The sequence below is a fragment of the Trichosurus vulpecula genome, chromosome 9 (genome assembly GCF_011100635.1).
Source record: "Trichosurus vulpecula isolate mTriVul1 chromosome 9, mTriVul1.pri, whole genome shotgun sequence".
Lineage (NCBI taxonomy): Eukaryota > Metazoa > Chordata > Mammalia > Diprotodontia > Phalangeridae > Trichosurus > Trichosurus vulpecula.
The window spans coordinates 119,553,574-119,572,547 of NC_050581.1; the positions used below are offsets into that span (position 1 = coordinate 119,553,574).

The 18,974-nt window shown below is 39.8% G+C and overlaps 1 protein-coding gene across 4 annotated transcripts in view; it reads left to right on the plus strand.

The window, feature by feature from the left end:
- Nucleotides 1-15,205, plus strand: part of RBM6 (RNA binding motif protein 6) — a 102,144-nt gene extending 86,939 nt beyond the window's left edge. The window contains exons 11-21 of one of the 4 annotated variants that reach the window (XM_036737715.1): nucleotides 543-640; nucleotides 1,988-2,030; nucleotides 2,218-2,299; nucleotides 5,928-6,013; nucleotides 8,986-9,138; nucleotides 9,417-9,506; nucleotides 10,012-10,272; nucleotides 12,432-12,506; nucleotides 12,664-12,761; nucleotides 13,700-13,829; nucleotides 14,930-15,186. In XM_036737715.1, coding sequence (XP_036593610.1) covers nucleotides 543-640; nucleotides 1,988-2,030; nucleotides 2,218-2,299; nucleotides 5,928-6,013; nucleotides 8,986-9,138; nucleotides 9,417-9,506; nucleotides 10,012-10,272; nucleotides 12,432-12,506; nucleotides 12,664-12,761; nucleotides 13,700-13,829; nucleotides 14,930-15,055 — 1,242 coding nt within the window. In that variant the 3' untranslated portion in view covers nucleotides 15,056-15,186. Of the gene's footprint in view, nucleotides 1-542; nucleotides 641-1,987; nucleotides 2,031-2,217; nucleotides 2,300-5,927; nucleotides 6,014-8,985; nucleotides 9,139-9,416; nucleotides 9,507-10,011; nucleotides 10,273-12,431; nucleotides 12,507-12,663; nucleotides 12,762-13,699; nucleotides 13,830-14,929 lie in introns of all 4 variants that reach the window. The other 3 variants (XM_036737717.1, XM_036737714.1, XM_036737713.1) reach the window with 3 other exon arrangements.
- Nucleotides 15,206-18,974: the final 3,769 nt, after the last annotated feature.

Genomic DNA, 18,974 nt, shown 5'->3' on the forward strand with positions numbered 1-18,974 from the left:
AAGATGATTGACCTATATTCAGTGAGCATAGGGTTTTGGCATAAAACATTTGGTGCTTGATGGGATACGGAAAGATGATGCTTTTGACGTTTTTCTTTTGCAGTACAATTGACATCTTAAGATTTTCTTTGTTTTTGTTGTAAGGTTTTTTTCTAGTTTCATATCTAGTTGAAAAACTATAATAAAGATGCAGAAGAAAATAATTAGCATTTCTGTTTTGACTTTGATGATTCAGAATCACAAAGTATTGAACTAGAATGATTGGGTATCAACTGATGACTGAAGAGAACAGAACAGATATGATCTCTGATATATTTAACTAGTGAAGAAATTGCAGCTGTTACTCTGACCTATAGTCTTGGAAGGCTTATGCCTCTTTCCATTTGGAATATGGTTAAAAATCTAAGTTTAGAAACCTAGTTAAGAAACATTTAACTTAATTTAATAGAATTTTCCCAATTTTGATGGCAAATATTGGTTTCTATTCCCCAGGTCCCAGACCCTTTCTGTCCCTGGCTTACAATCTCTCTCTATTTTCCTAGGAGGCCCTTCGTGTAGTGAAGATTCTGCAGAACCTGGATCCCCCATTCAGTATTGATGGGAAGATGGTGGCAGTGAATCTTGCTACGGGAAAACGAAGGTAACCTAGTCTGTGGGGCAAGCTTTCCGTGGTTCTGAGCCATGGCGGCTGCTGCCGGCTAGAATCCTCATTTTTCTTTCTTTAGTGCTTATTCTTTTCTTCATTAGTAACGGTAGCTTGTCCTTTCCATTTAACCGTCTAGAATCTTAATCTTAGGACACCAGAGCATATTGTGTGTGTGTGGCTCTGTACTTTACCAACTGCAGCATAATCCCCAGCTGAGGACTCCTGAGGGAGGAATTCCAAGAATCCCATTTCCCAACTCTCGTGCTTCAGCTTTTCCCTGGCTATCAGGGAATGTTATTGGCTGCTTTTAACCTTGCAGTAGTGGACAGTCTTCATTTCATGCTCTCCTGTCTGTAATACTGTAGGAGATATGATAGAAAAACCTGAAGATGCTTGGATAGTTCACTTGCTTTTTCTCCCATTGGTATGAGAGCTTAAGTTCTCTATTCCCTTGATCTACTGTCACCACCACTGCCACCACAACTGTGTACTTTCTCTTCTGGGTTCCTTTCACTCAGGTCACCTGAGGAAAGGGAAATTGCTACCCCTTCCCTGCCATCTCGGAAACACATGGCTCTTCTTCAGATTTTCAAGGTTTTTAAAAAGATTTTTTAAAATGTTGGTAACTGAGACAGTGGACGTGCACCTAAAATAAGAAATAAGAAGTCTTAGTGTGCTAGTCTTTGATGGGATGTAAATGAAACTTCATCTAATTTTTCTTTGCTTCCTTTACTTACCTGTCTTTTGTTTCTTCTATGTTTAATCAGCAACATCCCTGACCTCTGATCCTTCTTTTTGTTCTGGGAGCTAGTGCCTGTCCTTTCTTTCCCCCAAACTTCTTTCACACCTAGATTTTGGTAGAGCAGTGGGAGATACAGACTGTGGTAGGTTCTAAGTTTTCACAAAGGATTTAAACATGTTGCTTTACATCTTTGAGAGAAATTGTTTCCAATCAGCCTAGTACATGAAAGTCCTTTTCTATTATCACTAGCAAAAAAGTTAAACCTCTCATGTAGGGATGTGAACTAGTTCACTGGATATGAGATCAGGAAATATTATAACATATTCTATGGCTCACTTATGTGATTCCATTAGACAGAACTGCTCATACTTCCCTAAGTCATCTGTTGGACATCCACTCAACAGTATCAGATCTGGTTAGTCTCTAGGTCTGTTTTCCAACTTGCAAAATGGGAAGAAAAGAGTTAATGGGTATTGCAGTGGTATGAATAGAAATGTAAGTACTGCAAATGTGCAGAACTTACAAAACTTGTGATAATAGTGTAAAAAACTGTAGATAATGTATGTTAATTTGGGTGTATTTTGTTTCTCATTTTGTAGAAATGATTCTGGGGATCACTCTGACAATATGCACTATAACCAGGTAGGCTTGAGCAAATAATGTTTTGGGGTTGGAGGATATGTTATTAAAAATCCTCAGGCTTTTCAGTCTTAAATAACTGTGGAAACGACCTTGAATTTTTCTCTGACTACAGCTAGAAGTGGAAGAAAGGTAATAATTGCCAAGTGGCTTGCTTTTTAATTCTAAGGCTTTAACTTCTTTCTTTCAGGGTAAAAAATATTTCCGGGAAAGAAAGGGAGGCAGCAGAAACTCAGACTGGTCTTCAGACTCAAACCGACATGGGCAGCAATGTAAGAGGAATGACCTTTAGTTTCTCTCTTCTTTTTGACTTGATCCACTTTTCTTAGCATGATCCTATACTAACACATAGTTGGCAGTAGAGGACTTTCCTCAGACTTTAGCCTTCTCACTTCCACTTGCAGATAGAGTATAGATTGAGGCTTTGGATTTCTGTGTTTTGGGTGTGGCCAATGCAGAAGTTTGTTTTGCTTTTGACACTACATGTTTGCATCAGGCTTTGTTTTTCTTGGGAAGGTAAGCAGGGGGTGGGAGGAGGAGGGAGGGAGTTGGAAGGGAGAGAATTTGGGCCTGAAAATGTAAAAAATTGATTTTTTTAAAAAGTCTATGAAAAGAAGATTTGGAATCAGAAGATTTAGATTCAAATCCTGGGACTGGTACTTTACTCTTTGTGCGTATGAGACTTTGGATGAGCTTCTTCGCTTCTCTTGATTTGAATTTCCCTCTCTATAAAACAAAGGGGTTGGACTAGCAGATCTGTAAGGTCCCTCCTAGCTATCAGTCTCTGATTTTATGATAATCCTAAGAGTAAAGGGAGGTTTCTGAATTATACCAAAGTTTTACACTTTGGACTTGAAAGGAAATGGTATGGTATTTGGTGTCTGCCTCCTAAGCTGCTGAGGAACCTCTGTCATGTCCTTCAGAACTCCTTGAGGACCCCAGCAATCGCTTTCCCCAGCCTCATACTTCTCAGTTTTTAGGTACTTCTTTGAATGAAGGGCTCAGCATCAGTAGTTAAAGCTGGGCAAGAAATACCAGCTGGTATGATTTTCTAGGTTGTAGATATTTATTGAATATCCATTATTTTCTGTTTCTCCCAGTGTAAGTTCATTTCAAATTAAGATTTTTTTCGTTCTTTGTACTTGTAGTCCCAGTCCCTACTAGCACAGTGCTTGGTACATAGTAGATGTTTAATAAATGCTTGTTGATTATAGAAAATGTTATTAATATTGAATCATAGTTTGTCCTCTCTACTTCCTTGACAAGTAGTTATCAAACCTCCTATGGTGATCTCTCCAGGACCCCTTGAGCTCACTACTTCTGGAGGCAACCTATGTCATAATTTTGTCAGTTCTAAATATTTGGACTTTTTCTTCATATTGATTCTTCTAACAATTAAAAATAACCATCGGTAGAATGCCCTGCCTACGGAAGAATCCTCTCACTAAGGGACTTCAGGCAAAAGCAGAATGATCACTTTTCAAAGATTTTAGAAGGAGGATTCTTGTTAAGTTATGAGTTGAGCTAAATGGTCTGTGAGGTCCTTTCTGTTTCCATGATTCTGTGACCCTCAAGTCTGTCTCTCTGTACCTGTTATCTATCTCTTCTACATGGTAATGCATTTGAAAACTGCTGTTATGTCTCCTCTTAAATATTTATTTCTCTAGTTTAAAATATCCCCATGTTCTTCAGTTGATCCTCAAAGGTCACTCTCCTCTGTGTGTTATAGATCTCCAGTTCTGCTATGGTTCACTAGAATTCCACATTCCACATTGATGTGAATTGCTTTCTAGATACTTTCCTTCCATCTTGGAATATGGGGTATTTGTTAAAAATCCTAGTGCAAGACTTTACAGTTATCCCTTTTGAAGGCCATCTTGTTAATTTTTGTTCTGCCGTTCCAACCTGTGGGGTTGTTTTATTCAGTCATTTGATAGCCATGTCAACTATGCCTTCATCTGAGCCATTGATAAAAATGTTAGCACTTGACTAGACGCTAGTCCGGTGAGCTTTTAATTGCTACTTATTGGTTCTGCTTACTTCTTTAAAAAAATTTTTTTTCATTTAATAAAAATCAGTTGTCTTTTCTTCCCTCCCATCTGAGAAAGAAAGAAAAACAAAACCCCTGTTCCAAATATGTATTGTCAGGCAAAACAAATTCCAAACTGGCTATGTCCAGAATGCGCGCATGCACACACACACACACACACACACACACACGTTTGTGTATAGGTATGTATGTGTATCTGTGTGTATGTGTGTGTATCTGCATCTCATTCGGTATTCTGAGTTCTTTGCCTCTGTATCAGGAGATGGTTTAGCCTGTTTAATCATGAGTCCTCTGGAATCCTCACTGTTTACTGTGCTGATTAGTTCTGAGTTTTTCAATATTGTTGTCTTTACAATTTATTTGTCACTGTGTTTCAATATTTGTCTTTACAATATTGTTGTCATTGTAATATATATTTCTCCTGGTATTGCTTACTTTACTCTCCATCAGTTCCTATAAGTCTTCCCAGATTTTATAATTTTATAAAGCAAAACGCTTTCCCATCACATTCCTATACTATAATATGTTCATTATTCTCTACTTGATGGTCACTCCCTCAATTTCCCATTGTTAGTGCCAAAAGAGCCATGAATATTTTTGTACATTTTTAGTTAGTCTGTTTTGCTTAGGACTTATCACTCCTTAACCTACTCTCCCTCTTATTTCTTCCTTTCCCTTCTGCCCTTTCCCTCCTGTTTCCTATAGTGAAATGTGTAGATAGCAGTACCCAACTCTGTATTTATACATTCTTTTTTCCTTTGACCAGGTCTTGTGAGAGTGAGGTTTAAGTGTACCACTTCCCCCAACCCTTTCTTGTTTTTTTCATAGACTTCTGCTTGTTCACGCCTTACATGAGATAATTTTCCTTAACCTTTCTTTCTCTTTCCCTCTAATGTATTCTTCTTCCCCTCCTTTACCATTCTTTTAAGATCAACCAATCCCAGGGCCTCTGTTTAACTAAACTTCCTCTTTTTACTCCTGATGATGAGAGGATTCAATCAGTGAGTTCAGTCAATAAACAGTATTAACTAAACTACTAAGTGCCAAGAATTATATACTAAGTGCTAGGGATATAAGTATCCCCCCTAATTAACTCCCCCCAAAAAGACAGTCCCAACCCTCAAGGAGCTTACATAAAAAAGGAAGCCGAAAAGGGTGGAGAGCAGGGAAAGGTCTAGAAGTCAGAGTTGTCCCAGTGTAGTGCAGCCACATGAAAAATGAGATGTTCTGAGCTGAATTCCCTCCTTAGAGGTTTTGGAGTTCCTGGCTCCAACCTTCCATCAGAAGAGCAGAGGGTAGTGATGAGGTTTTCCTACTAACTTCCTGGAGACATGGTGGAGAAGTCTGTCTCCCTTTGTCAATCTGGAAAAAAGGATTCACTGTGATTTTTTTCTTAGATTTTTCTGATCAGGATTTGCACTGGTTTGTTTTCTAGATCTGTTCGGAGGACTTGTAGGGGGTAGGGGTGGAGCTTGCTATACATCTTTCTGTTACTCCACCATCTTAATTCTTGTTTGGTCACTTTCTAACCCATTAATCTATACTATTATCAAGCCTACATCTTCCTATCTTATTCACAAGGATATGGAATTTTGTCAGATACTTTCATAAAATCCAGATATAGTATCAGAAAAGAAGGTTACCCTGTTATGACTTGTTCCTTTTTTTTTTTTAAAGAAGTTTTTGTTGATATCTTCTGTTTCTTCCATCATTATAGTACCTTTTCCCTCCCACTTCCACCTAAACTGTGACAAGAATAAAACTTCTGGTCTAGTTCCTTCCATGTATGTATTTGTGACTATCCTATGCATATGAGAGAAACTAATGTTGGCTTCTTTCTTTCTTTTTAGCTTCCTCTGACTGCTACATATATGATTCTGTCACTGGTTACTATTATGACCCTTTAGCTGGAACATATTATGACCCCAAAACACAGGTGACTTTAATTTTGTTTTGACTGCTTTATTCTTTTGGCGAAAGTATACATTAATATGAAATAAAAGCTAATAGAACCAGGAGTAAGGAGGCTTGGCTTCTACTACCACCTTTGCTACTTCCTAGCCATGTGACCCTGAACAAGTAGAAAAAAATGAAACAAAAACCTCTGACCTCACTTGTAAAATGATGCCTATTCTCATAGTATTGTTATTAGCATTAAATAGAGGAATGGATGTAAAAAAGTCTATTAACATTAGAACATTTTCTAAGGTTCATTTTTTTAAAAATTTACTTAGCTGATTTTACAGATTTACTTAGAGTGGTATCAGGTTGAATACATTGAGTGTTATGAAAGGAGTTCTAATATTATTCAGCACATAATGAGGAGCCCCTAATCATTTTGGAGCAAAAGAGTATGTAATAACATGATCCAGTAGAGAGATGCTAGATTTCAAGTAGGCCAGTGAACGGTCTGACCTGTGCTTGGGAACAATCACTTTGGCTATTGTTTGGAGGATAGATTGAAACTAGGAGAGTTTTAAGGTAAGGAGAATTATTAGGAGGCAATTGCAACTTTCTAGGCAAGAGGCAACAAGCACCTTAACTGAGGAAGGCCTATGTATGAGTAGTAATAAAGGGATGGATGTGAGAGCTGTGGAGATAGAAAGGTTTGACAACTGATCAGATATGTGAGGTGAAGGAGAATGAGAAGTCAGGTATAATGGGAAGGTTATGAAGCTGGATGACTCAAAGAGTAGTGGTGCCATCAACAGGACTAGGAAAGTTTGGTAAAGGGGTAAGTTTAGGGAGAAAGATAATAGTTCTATTTTGGACATGTTGAGTTTGAAATCTCCAGTAAGCAGTTGGTCATGTGGAACTGGAGCTCAGGAATTGGGCTTAGTATATAAATCTGTGAGTCATCTGCCTGGAGAAATTAATTCAACCTATAGGAACTGATGAGATCAGTTAAGACTGTGAAGAGGAAAGAGGGCCCAGGGCATAGCCTTTTGGAAACCCTCACAGTTAGGGTGCTCAAGCTGTCAGATTGGAGGATCTGCACAAGACTAAACACCATCTTTTTAGTCATCCAGATTTCTAGCCTTAATGTTAACCTTTATTTATCACCGTCCCATATATCCATTCATGCTACATCTTGTCATTTCAACCTTTACGATAGGGTTGTTTTGAGGATCAGATGAGAAAATATAAAGCATTTAGCACAGTGCCTAGCATGTAGTGAGCTGTTAATGCTTATTTCCCTCCTTCTTCCTACAGAATCTCTTGCTTCTGTCCCTCTTTCTTTACTCATACAACTACCACCCTACTTTATGCCCTTATCACTTCTCACTTGGACCTTTGCAGTAGCCTAATTGTTTTCCCTGATTTAGGTCTTTCTCCTTTCCAATCCATTCTCCATAGAGCTGCCAAAGTGATTTTCATAAAGTATAGCTTTGACCATTTAATTCCCCTACCCAGCAAACCCCAAAAGCTAACTAATTGCCTCTGTAATGGCTTTTAAAGCACTTCAGTCTGGTCCAAAACCTACCTTTCCAACCTTACCCAAAACTGCCCTTCCTGCACTTGATAGTCCAGTCAAACTGGTCATATTGCTGTTCCTCACACACCATACTGTATCTCTTCATCTTCCATCCCTATGCCTTTGCCCTAGGTATCCCCCATGAGTCCCAGAGAAATTAAATGATTTATCCAAAAATATAGGTAGCAATAAATGTTTGTGGATTATAAGAGTAATGGTATGATTACTGTAACAAGATTCTGCAGGTGGTAGGAGTGATCATGGAAGCAAGCAGAGGAAGGAGGCTTAGGGACTAATGGGAATATCTCTTAGGTGACAAGAGAGTAGGTGATGATCCTTAGGTTTGAGGAATTGAAAAGAGACTGAAGACATCTTATGCTGAATGGTTTCAATTTCAGGGAGACAAGAATCCACCAGATAAGGGTAGAGGAGAAAGGAGATTTAGGCAGCAAGGACTTAGAGGTTATGTACTACAAATTTTTAGTGGGTAAGATTGGTTTGATTTCCTGATCATCTTCTCCTCCCCTTTGACAGCTCTGGAGCAAGAGCAGAGAAACTAGAGCAGAAGCAATCCTGGAAATAAAGGTTCATAGGTCCAGAACTAGGGAGAGTTAAAGACCTTGAGGATAAAGTTGGGTATGTAGTTAAAGAAAGCCAGAGTGGGAAGGTGAGTGAGAGAGAAGGAATTGGTCAAGGAACCAGAAGACTAAAGGTGAAGATTAAGTTTTAGTGTGCCAGTGGGAGAGGTAGGAGGATAGCTGGTTGTATTTGGAGAGTGGAATTTAGAAGTTCCAAATCTTGGAGGTGAAAAATTTTAAGTTCTGAAGTGTGGTATGTTGATTTGTGACTAAGACGGAGTGGAGAAGTAGATCTTTAGAGCTGAGGAAAAGAGAAGTAAGTTTAGTAGGGAGTTTGTTGGCATGAGTATTGAAATCCCTGAGAATAATAGCTTGGAGGATGGTGTCAAGAGAAAGATAATGATCTAGATTCTAAACTCATTGAAAAAAAAAAATGAGAAACCTGGAGGTCAGTAGATGATAGCAACAAGTATGGAACACCAGTGTAAAGAATGGTTGCATTTTTTTCTTTTTAACTAAATTTTTTTCTCGTTATGACCTCAAACATCAAAAAAACGAGCATTTCAGTATGCGCAGAACAGAAGGTTACAATACGAAACTGAATTTATGTTCTTTTTTTAAGGTGCATATTGAATTTAGCATGATAGTGACAAAAGTATGCCACTTGTGTCCCCTTTTGAACTTCCCTCTGCTCTTTTCTGTTTTCTGGTTTCTTTGATGCTCTTTCATCTTCTTTCTTTTTCATCAGTAACACTATCTACTAACTTCCCCTCACCAAAATAGAAATTTTCCCTTGTCACAAATATTCTCAAGAGAAATAAGTCATCCCAGCATTATTTCTCAATAACCTCCTAGCAAGAAGTTTATGTGCCACAAGACCCTGGGTCACCTGGGGCAGAGAGCAAGGGGAAGAAGCACAACAGTCAAGGAAAACCAAATGAAAAGAAAGATGCCTCCAAAAGGGATAGCAGGGAGAAAAAAGACAAAGCTCGAAGCACACCCACGAAGGTAAGAAAGAAATCTTTGCATTCCAGCGACTGGATAGTTCACTACCTGACTCATTTTTTGTATTTTCCTCTTTGCAAAATGCAGATTATTTCACTGGCCTGTCTTATTGGGGTAGAGATATGAACAGGACTTGAAATAATAGCTAGATTCTGTTTACCAAGTAATAAATAACCCAGGTCATATCTCTTCATCTTTTGTAATCTGCTTTGTTTCACAAGGTAAATTTTGCTCAAAGTGCCAGCTTCATTCAAGGTTTCATGCCGTTCGTTTGATTTCAGGAGGTCTCCAGTGAAGGGAAGGCCCCTGCAGAAGACGTCTTTAAGAAACCACTACCCCCCACTGTGAAGAAGGAAGAGAGCCCACCACCAGTAAGACTTCTTTAGAGGATTCAGGGGGGATGGAGATCTATTTTCTGTTCAAGAGAGAGTGATTATACTTGTTACAAGAGTTTTGTTCTTTTTTTTTTCTATCAGGGGAGAGGGACTAGGAGAAAAAGTGAAAAATAAACTGGAAAAAAATTAATAAGGAGAGGGAAATGTGTTAGCTATAATAGTCCTGTAACTTTTGACCTGTAGTGCCACTGTCTTGGCTCACTTTAACTTGACAGAGACCAACTAGCAAGGAGTAGGGTAAAACATGGGCATTGGAGTACCTCAGAACAGTGAGGAGGGGCAGACGAGGCCTCATTTTGTCTAGGATTTAGCTTTAGTTGACTTGCTAAATTACTTTTCATTTCACTTCCAAATGTAAGTCTTGTAGACTTCAAGTTTCTCAGTGTTCCTGAAGATGAAGAGAACAGATGAATGAGAAATAGACTGAAAAAAATGACCTCGATAAACAAAGGTTTGAAATAGATTTTTCTTGTCTTTGCAGCCCAAGGTGGTAAATCCTTTGATTGGCCTTTTGGGTGAGTATGGAGGAGACAGTGACTATGAAGAAGAGGAAGAAGAAGAGAAGCCTCCCCCTCCCCAAACTCGCCCAGCACAGCCCCCCCAGAGGGAGGAATTGTCCAAAAAGGAAAATGAAGAAGACAAGCTCACTGACTGGAACAAGCTGGCCTGTCTGCTCTGCAGGAGGCAGTTTCCCAATAAGGAAGTGCTGCTCAAGCACCAGCAGCTCTCCGATCTTCACAAGGTGGGTGGGGTGGAGGGGAAGGTGTGCGGCCCTTGGAATTAGAAGTTTGTCAAGCAGGACAGTGAAAAGCTGCTCAGGATCTCAACCCAGTCTATGGGTACCTAGACTGTGCAGTGGATACAGTGCTGGACTCAGATTACCAAGATGTTTTTGAGCTTTGGTCCTGGGCAGGCACTTCAACTAGCAGTATGGTCTTGGGCAAGTCACCTGATATCTTCATCTGTAAAATGGGCTGATGATAGTAAAAGCTAGGGGCTATGAGGATCAAATGAGATAACAGATAAAGAGCTATTTAAATGTTAGTTGTGATGACGATGAGGATTGATGGTGATGATATCACTGATGATGTCAGAGTCACCTAGTTTTTTCATCCGTGGCTTTCTTCCAGTATTCCTCAGCTTCTCTCCCACAGTTCCCAGTTAATTGTTGTTGCTGTTCAGTCAGGTCCAACTCTTTGTGACCCCATTTGGGTTTTCTTGACAGAGATACTAGAGTGGTTTGCCATTTCCTTCTCCAGCTCTTACTGAGGCAAACAGGTTTCAGTGACTCACCCAGGGTCACACAGCTAGTAAGTGTTTGAGGCCAGATTTGAACTCAGGGAGATGAGTCTTCCTGATCCAGCTCCCTATCTACTGCACCACCTGGCTGCCTCCTTAAATGTTAAACCTGCTAACAATTAAACTAACTTTAATGAAATCAGAATTCTCCTCCTCGTTACACATGGGTTCCCTGAGAAAAATGTCTTGTCCTTTCTGTGTAGTTAAAGCAGTAGAATCAAATTAAGTGGCAATGGTTGTCACACTGGTGTCAAAATTCTAGGATATAGGTTTCAAAAATCAGTCATATTCTCAGCATTATACAATATTTCTAGAATTTTGAGACTCAGGTTCTAGTCCTAGTTTAATGAATGCATGTATGAAGGAAGTGAGAAAGAAAGGGAGGACTTATTAAGTGCTTACTCTGTTCCAGGAATTGTGCTAAGTGCTGGGGGGCAATGTGTCTCAGGTATAGTTATGAAAGAGTTATAGTTTCTGCCCTTAAGGTCCTTGCATTCTAATAGGAGCTGATCGGGAGACATAGGGGTGATGAATAGAGCCACAGGGTATATGATGTGGGCTCTCAGGACAGCCCAGCCTCCAGGGCAGAAGTTCCCAAGCTGAGTGGCATAGTTTTCTAGGGCATAGTTTCTGGAGGTCCAGTTCAGAGGGTGTTATAGCATCAGGGTGTCACAGCAGGACCATGGCCAGAGTGAAATATTTTCAAGGGACTGGGGCTGGCTTAATAGAGTGGTGAAGATTTGGTTCTGCCACTTATTAGCCTTGTGACTGTAGGCAAGTCAGGAAATGTTCATTTTCTTTCCCTTTGAAATGGAAGAGTTGGACTAATAAGTCAACTAAAATTTATTAAGCACCTACTGTGTGACAGACACTGTGTTAATCTCTGGGTTACAAAGAAAGGCAAAAGACAATTTCTGCCCTCAAGATGCTTACAGGCTAATACAGGTCACACAGATAGTGTCTGGGAAAGAATTCAGGTCTTCCTGACTCCCGAGTCCAGGACTCCTTCCATTGTACCACCAAGCAGCTTAAGAAATCTGAATCTGACTCCAAATGTAGCATACTTTCCACTGCCCCAGCAGCTGCAGTCTCTGGAGCAAAGCCACTCCCCACCAGGAGAGTGATGTGCCCTCACCCTGAAATGCAGAATCATGGCAGCCCTTGATGCTGGAATGGAGCCTGGCTTCTAGATGGCTGCATTTACATGGGGTGGAAGGGGGGCAAGCCTTTATGCTGAGCATGCTGGACTAGTTAATTCTGAACTCCCTTCCAGCTGTGCCAGGGAAATTCTTGGTCATGTGTCTCCCTCCATCTTGTCATCTAATAATTTGGCACAGAGAAGGAGAGATTGAGACCCAGTCTTAACTGTAAACCATACACTGAGTCAGTGACATAAACCAGGCTAGTTCAGATCATCTGGTCCTGAGAACAGCAAGAACTGTTAGGTTTTCAAACTTCTCTGAATTCTTTAGAGAGAGGCCATAAAGAGGAAGAGATAGTAAATATTAATTGGTAGTAGCCTAAGGGTTTTTACTAGGAGTGGCTTTCTAATAGAAACTCACAGAGAGTTCTTTTTACTCAAAATCCCCCTTATTTTTACAGCAAAACCTGGAGATCCACAGAAAAATAAAGCAGTCTGAGCAGGAGCTGGCATATCTGGAGAGGAGAGAGCGGGAAGTATGTTTATGGGGCTTTCCTATTGATCTTTTCTCTGTTTACTAATTTTCACCCTTCCCCAGGGTAAAATTAAAGAGTTCTCTTCCTGCTACTTTGCCTTTCCTCATTCTACCTGGAAAAGTAGAACATTTATGTCTTATATTTTGGTTTCTAACAGGGAAGATACAGAGAAAAAGGAAGTGACCGTAAAGAAAAGCTTCATTTTTCAGATTCCCCAGATAGAAAACGAATGAAATATTCCAGGGAAACTGACAGGTGAGTCAACATCCTTTCTCTTGGTTTGGGGCTCTTTTAGACCTGTGAAACAAGGTTCTGGCCTAGCCATGGTCCTTTAGTCAGTCATATATGTCTTCATATGCAGGAGACACAAGATGTGTATCTTATGAGGCAAATAGAAGTATTTTTCTCTACTCAATGTAAAACATATCACTAACCTTTATATTTAACGACTATCACCCAAATAAAGTGTTGATGAGAAAGGCTGTCTCCTAGGGGTCTGAAGCCTATACAGCAGGAGAGGCATTATAATATTGTACGCATATTGTATACAATATGATCACTGAATTTGGAATTTGAGAATTCAGATATTTTGCTAACTGTGGCCTTTGGCAAGGCACTTAACTTTTCTAGTCCTAAGTTTCCTTCTTCATTTGTAAAATAAGTAGTTCGGATTAGATGAACATCTCAGCCCCCTTCTAGCTATAAATCTTATGATCTTCTGATGTGTCTAATTCTGCAGGTGGATAGCCTGGATCAAAAGGCAGTAGATGTTATCACTGTCACCAAATGGGACTTTTAACAAACTGAGAATTAAAGAATGCCCATTATTAGGCCAGTACGAATGCTCTTTTTTGTTGACACACCTTTTTTGAGTAAGGGTGGAGAGTTCTATGGAAATAATAGTGATCATTATTTGTTCCTAGTAATAGCATGAAATAACTACCAGGATTTTAAAATTTCAGCTTAATTTGGTACTTCAGTATTAATCTAAAAGCTGAATTTCCAAAAGATAAAAGGGCATGTGAAAGAGAGGACACTAGGAATTTCACAAGATCAGTGAGACTGATCTTGAAGAGATTTGTTGTTTTTCTTCCTCTTAATATGTGACTTAATGTCTTCTGAAATGCTTCAGTCCTTGTTATGATGCTCTTCAAACAAAGGCAAATGCTTAGGTACAATTGGTTCTTTTGCAGTGATCGTAAATCTTCAAGTAAAGTAGGTATTGATGGCAACAACAAAGGAGGCTGTGTACTGCAGTCCCCAGGTTGGAAGAAGGGAGCAGGTCTGGGATATGGTCAACCAGGCCTGGCCTCAGCAGAAGAGGTAAAATGATTTTTACCTTTTGTTTATCCATAGCTCTCTTTAAAACCTCTGTGGTTTTCTAGGATCAAATGGTCTTAACTCCGCTTCTTCTAACAATGCTTTGGACCAATTGACATAAGGAGTGATTGGAGAGAGGATTGTCCAATATGTTTTTAAGAATTTCCCAGAGTATTATCTGACATAGAGCTGAAACAAAAGGGAGAGATAGGGCCAAGGATGACATGGGAAAGCCATGGGAAAGGGACCACTCAGTGATGAGGGGAAAGGAGCATGAACTAGATGATTTTTTTATTTTTGCAGGGGGGACGGCAGGGCAATTGGGGTTAAGTGACTTGCCCAAGGTTACACAGCTAGTAAGTGTGTCAAGTGTCTGAAACCGGATTTGAACTCAGGTCCTCCTGACTCCGGGGCCGGTGCTGTACTCACTGTGCCACCTAGCTGCCCTGAACTAGATGGTTTTTTGAATGAAATGGTGGAGAAACAAAGGAAAGGAAGGTGGGAATAAGAACTGGGAAGGAGCCTCAAGAATTCTGTGTAAGGACATTTTTTAATAATTTTTTTTCACTGTGAAAGTAACAAAGCCACCAAATGTGCATTTACATGTACAAAGTAGAACAGAGAAAGAAGACTGTACGTGAAACTGCAAATCTCTATTTTCATACAGCTTGCTCTTCTTTTTAATTATACAATAAATGCAACATGTAAGTTTCAAAGCTATACTTGTACAGGACAGTTCTGAAAGCCATAATTCAGGAAGCGCTACAGTAGCATAATATATTTCATCCACAAGCTGACACCATCCTTCATTTGGTAGGCTAGCTGAAGGTTGTTTTGATGAGTTGGGGAATTTGGATTTTCTGTTCATAGTAAGGCTAATTCCATTGAAATTTAGACTCTTCCTTCTCTGGGTCTTTTTTGGGGGTGTTTCTTGGTATAGCCTCTTTGGTGCACACAACTCTACCTTTATCTCATTTCTCACTATGTTAAAACATCTTTGGGCCCAGAGTGTCTTATACCCTCCAGAAAATTCAGTGGCCAAATGCAGCCCTGAGACCAATTGTCTAACAGCTGTTTCTTTTTTTTCTCCCTTTGTTTTGTAGACTGAAGGCTGGACGAGGGGGCCTGGTGTTGGATCACAAGGAAAACCTAGCAAGAGGCAGTCAAATGAGACATACCGAGATGCTGTGAGGAGAGTCATGTTTGCTCGATATAAGGAGCTTGAGTAAAGGATTGAGATGAATCCCACAGGGTGCAACCTTCTTTTGTCTGTCTGTCTGTCTCTCCTTTTGTTTTGTTACTGTTCTTGCTGCTAGAACTTTTTTTAAATAAAATTTTTTTCAATGTGGTGATGAATATATAAATATTTTTTAATCTGCTATGTCCTTATCATTCCTTCTCCGTGCCCTCAAATTACATGATTTTTTTTTAGAACCAAGGTGAGCTCTTTTAGAATCAAGTCTTTTCTGAACCAGTTCATGCTTCAGAAATGTTAGCCATACTTTTGGAATTAATTGCCACAATGATCCAGTATAACAGGGAAGGGAATCTACCATAGAAGTCTGTGCCCTGGACAAATCACTTAACTTCTCAGTATCCCTAGGCATCTCTCCAAAAGATTTACAGACATGCATAAAAGTAAAGGGAGTTGACTCAGTGGAGATTCATATACTTATTAAATCACGGGTTTGATTTAAAGGAACCGCAACTCTGTGCTTCAGATGTTCGCCTCCATTAAATTTCACAGCTCTGTATGTGAAAGGTGATTGTGATATCTTATCACCTTATTTTTTTCCTACCTGTGCCTGAGTAGTTCCTATTGTTTCTGAGGAACTGAACTGGTTTTGCCCAGTACTGGCTAAGTTGTTATTTAGTTTTATAATAGCCCTTTAACCAGGTATGCCTGATTTCTGATGGATGGATTCTCCATATGCTGTTGTTAATTTCTATAATTGCCTAGACTTAGGGATTGTAACAACAGTGCTGCTGGCAGCTGCTGTGGAGGTGTAAGACAAACAGCACCAGCGCACAGGAGGGCTGCTAGCACAGATTCCTTGATCTACTTCTCTAAGGAAAGCAACTTTGAGGGATTTACAGTCTCACTTTAATTAAACATACATGTATTACTCACTTAGTTCAGGGGAAAAAGCACCTTGAACTTCAGGGAAAACAGAAACAAATTACAAGCAGAAATTATATAAACAGCAAATAACACAAATCAGCAGACGGGACTTCTAACCATCTGTCCGTAGCAATACATACATAGTTACCAGAGAGAGAGGGGGGGGGGGGCATCAACATCTGGGTTTTCAAGGTGTGGGGGGGTGGTACTTGATGGCTACCCAGACCCTGCCTGGCCAATTCACAAGAACACTTCCAATGAGTGAGCCCTCCAAGCAAAACCTCTCCTCGGGCAGTTCTGAGAATCCTAGCTTAACAACTTCCCTCAGATTATATATACAGTTTTTTCAGGGCCCTGAGGGCTTTTATACCTCTCAAGGGCTTCACACCTCTTGTGACCTAATTAGCAAAAGGGTGTGGGCCTTCCTAAAACAAAGGCAAGACTCAAAGGCACTTGATTGCCTGGGCGCTGAGAAGTACTCCAAAACAAAAACAGGGTTAAATAGTACCTTAACTCAGATTAGCAGCTATACAGCCTAGTGAACTACCACCATTAATGATAGAGAAATTGCCCTTTGAAAAGGCCCATATAGTTAGCTTTATGATCTTAAAATTCCAGCATTAACTTTGTTGGTGGAAGTAGGATCTAAATGAATAGAGGTGATGGGAGGGAAAGTTGACTGATTAAAGGTATTCCATTTTGAAAAAATAGAAATTGGAAAAGGGTGGCATATATCTCTAGCTAGGGTTTCTAGTAAATCTAATTAAAGGTAATGACCATGTACTTTGGACCTCCTTCCCCAAAGAACCTAATACCCTTAATATATACTTGTTAAATTGAATAGAATTTTAATAATAAATTGACCTACTGAAGGCAGCTAGGTGGCACAGTGAGTAGAGCACCAGCCCTGGAGTCAGGAGGACCTGAGTTCAAATCCGGCCTCAGACATTTGACACACTAGCTGTGTGACCTTGGGTAAGTCACTTAACCCCAATTGCCCTACCTTCCCCCCTGCAAAAAAAAAATTTTTTTAAAAAATTGACCTTAGTTAATCACATCCTTAATTAAGCCCATCATTGAAGCAAATATCACAATAGAGTGTTGATAACTTCTTCCACAAATGGTGGCTTCACAATTTACTTAACTTTGAGAATTTCTCAGCATTTCCTTCCCAGCATTACCAGTGCCATTTGTAATATATAGAATATTAGTGTCCAGAGAGGATTAGGAAAAATTATCTCTACCTTTGGCAATGCTGACTTCCTTTTCTTCAGAACAGCAGTTTTAGTTTTGAAAATGAATTTGTGCCATTTCTACTACTTATTAATATCCTTGATCTTTGGTAAATTTCTGTCCCTCTTTGCTCTTAGTTCCCATTCTCTTTTGTTCCAGGAACATGAAGGGGTTGGATTAGGTGATCTTGCAATTCCCTTCCATCTCTAAATCCTATGAACATAAAATCTTTCAGCTCCTATAATATTGTAATAAGAGCAGCCAAACTAAAGATCCAGTGCAAAGATTCATATCAAGAACTCACGAAATACTCAAATTAAATTTGGAAAACACCACAGTACGAAGCACTAGTCTTGATCATTAGCTAATTTACCATCTGTTAGAGTGTGGACAGGGACTATCTTATTCAGCTATCTGAGCACCTAGCCAGGGCCTCATAGGCAGCTGAGTCCTTAACCTAATTGAACAAAGTAATGAATAAAAAGTTGGAAGTTCTAGATTCTTGATATATATAGATATAGATATGCATTCAAAAACTATTTGAGCACTGATTATAAGTAATGCACTAGCCACTGTGTAAAATATGAAATATCACATGTAATTTCTGGGAACTGTTACTTCTAAACCTGTTCAAGCCACAGTTGGGAAGGGTTTTTAAGATGCCATTCCATCCAAACAGGAATCTCCCAGAATTTGGCGACAAAGGGTAAAATTTCCATTCTCAGGTCACCACCTACATACTCTTATAGGATATTCAAATCCAAGATGTTTCCTCTGCAGTTTGACGTGAACATTTCTTCATTTCCAGATGGAAATTATGTATGGTCCAGTTTTTTGTGGACTGCAACTTTCTCTTCTCCCTTACCTCTTGATCATTGTCAGAAGGGGCTGTAGGAAGTAGTCAAGTACTAAGTTTTACCATCTTTGGGTATTACCTGCAGAATAAGACTAAATTCGAATATTCATGAAGTGTTTAAGATAATGCAAAAGGCAGAATCTTTGCCCCAACTGCAGCAGCAACACTGAAGAGTGGATTTAAACCAGTGTTTCCCATTCTTGTGGGAACTGCCTGTGTGACCTTGAATAAGTCTCTTGTGTGGTATAATCAATTAATGATAAAAGCACTGGATTTGGAATCAGAACCAGAGGTAATTTCAGAGAAAAAAGCACCAAGATTGTGGAAGACTGGGAAAGGTCTCTTGCAGAAGTTGGGACTTGAGTTGGACCCTGAAAGAGGCTAGGAGGCAGAGAAGGCAAGTGGAGCCCCTAAGAGCATGTGATCAGAGGACTTGAGTTCTCTTTGACTTCTCTACTTCACAGGGTTATCAAGACCAGGTGATAAGGGATGTAGTAAAGCAGTGTACTTGGCTCCACCAAAGAAGGGAATAAAACCTATTTGCGTTCAGAAGAGAGCTCTCAAGCGCAGGTTAAGTAGGGCACGTTTAGTAGAAAGGGCACTAGATCTGGATCCCCTGGACCCGGGTTCAACTCCAAGTTTATCTGCTTGTTTATTTGTCTGACCCTTATGCAAGTCACAGCACCACAGAATTTGAGGGCTGGAAGGGCCCTCATTGGCCATACAGTGCATCCCGTATACAAAAAGAATGCCCAATATAATGTATCCAAAAAGTGGTGGTGCAGCCTGCGAAGACGTCCAACTCATTCAGCCTCTCGGTCTTGTATTAGACCTTCACTAATGTTCCTCTGCTCTAGGGATGACCCTATTATGAAATGATTTTTAATTTCCTGCCAGACTGCTCCTAGTCTCAAATGTGAGTAAATGGGATACTTTC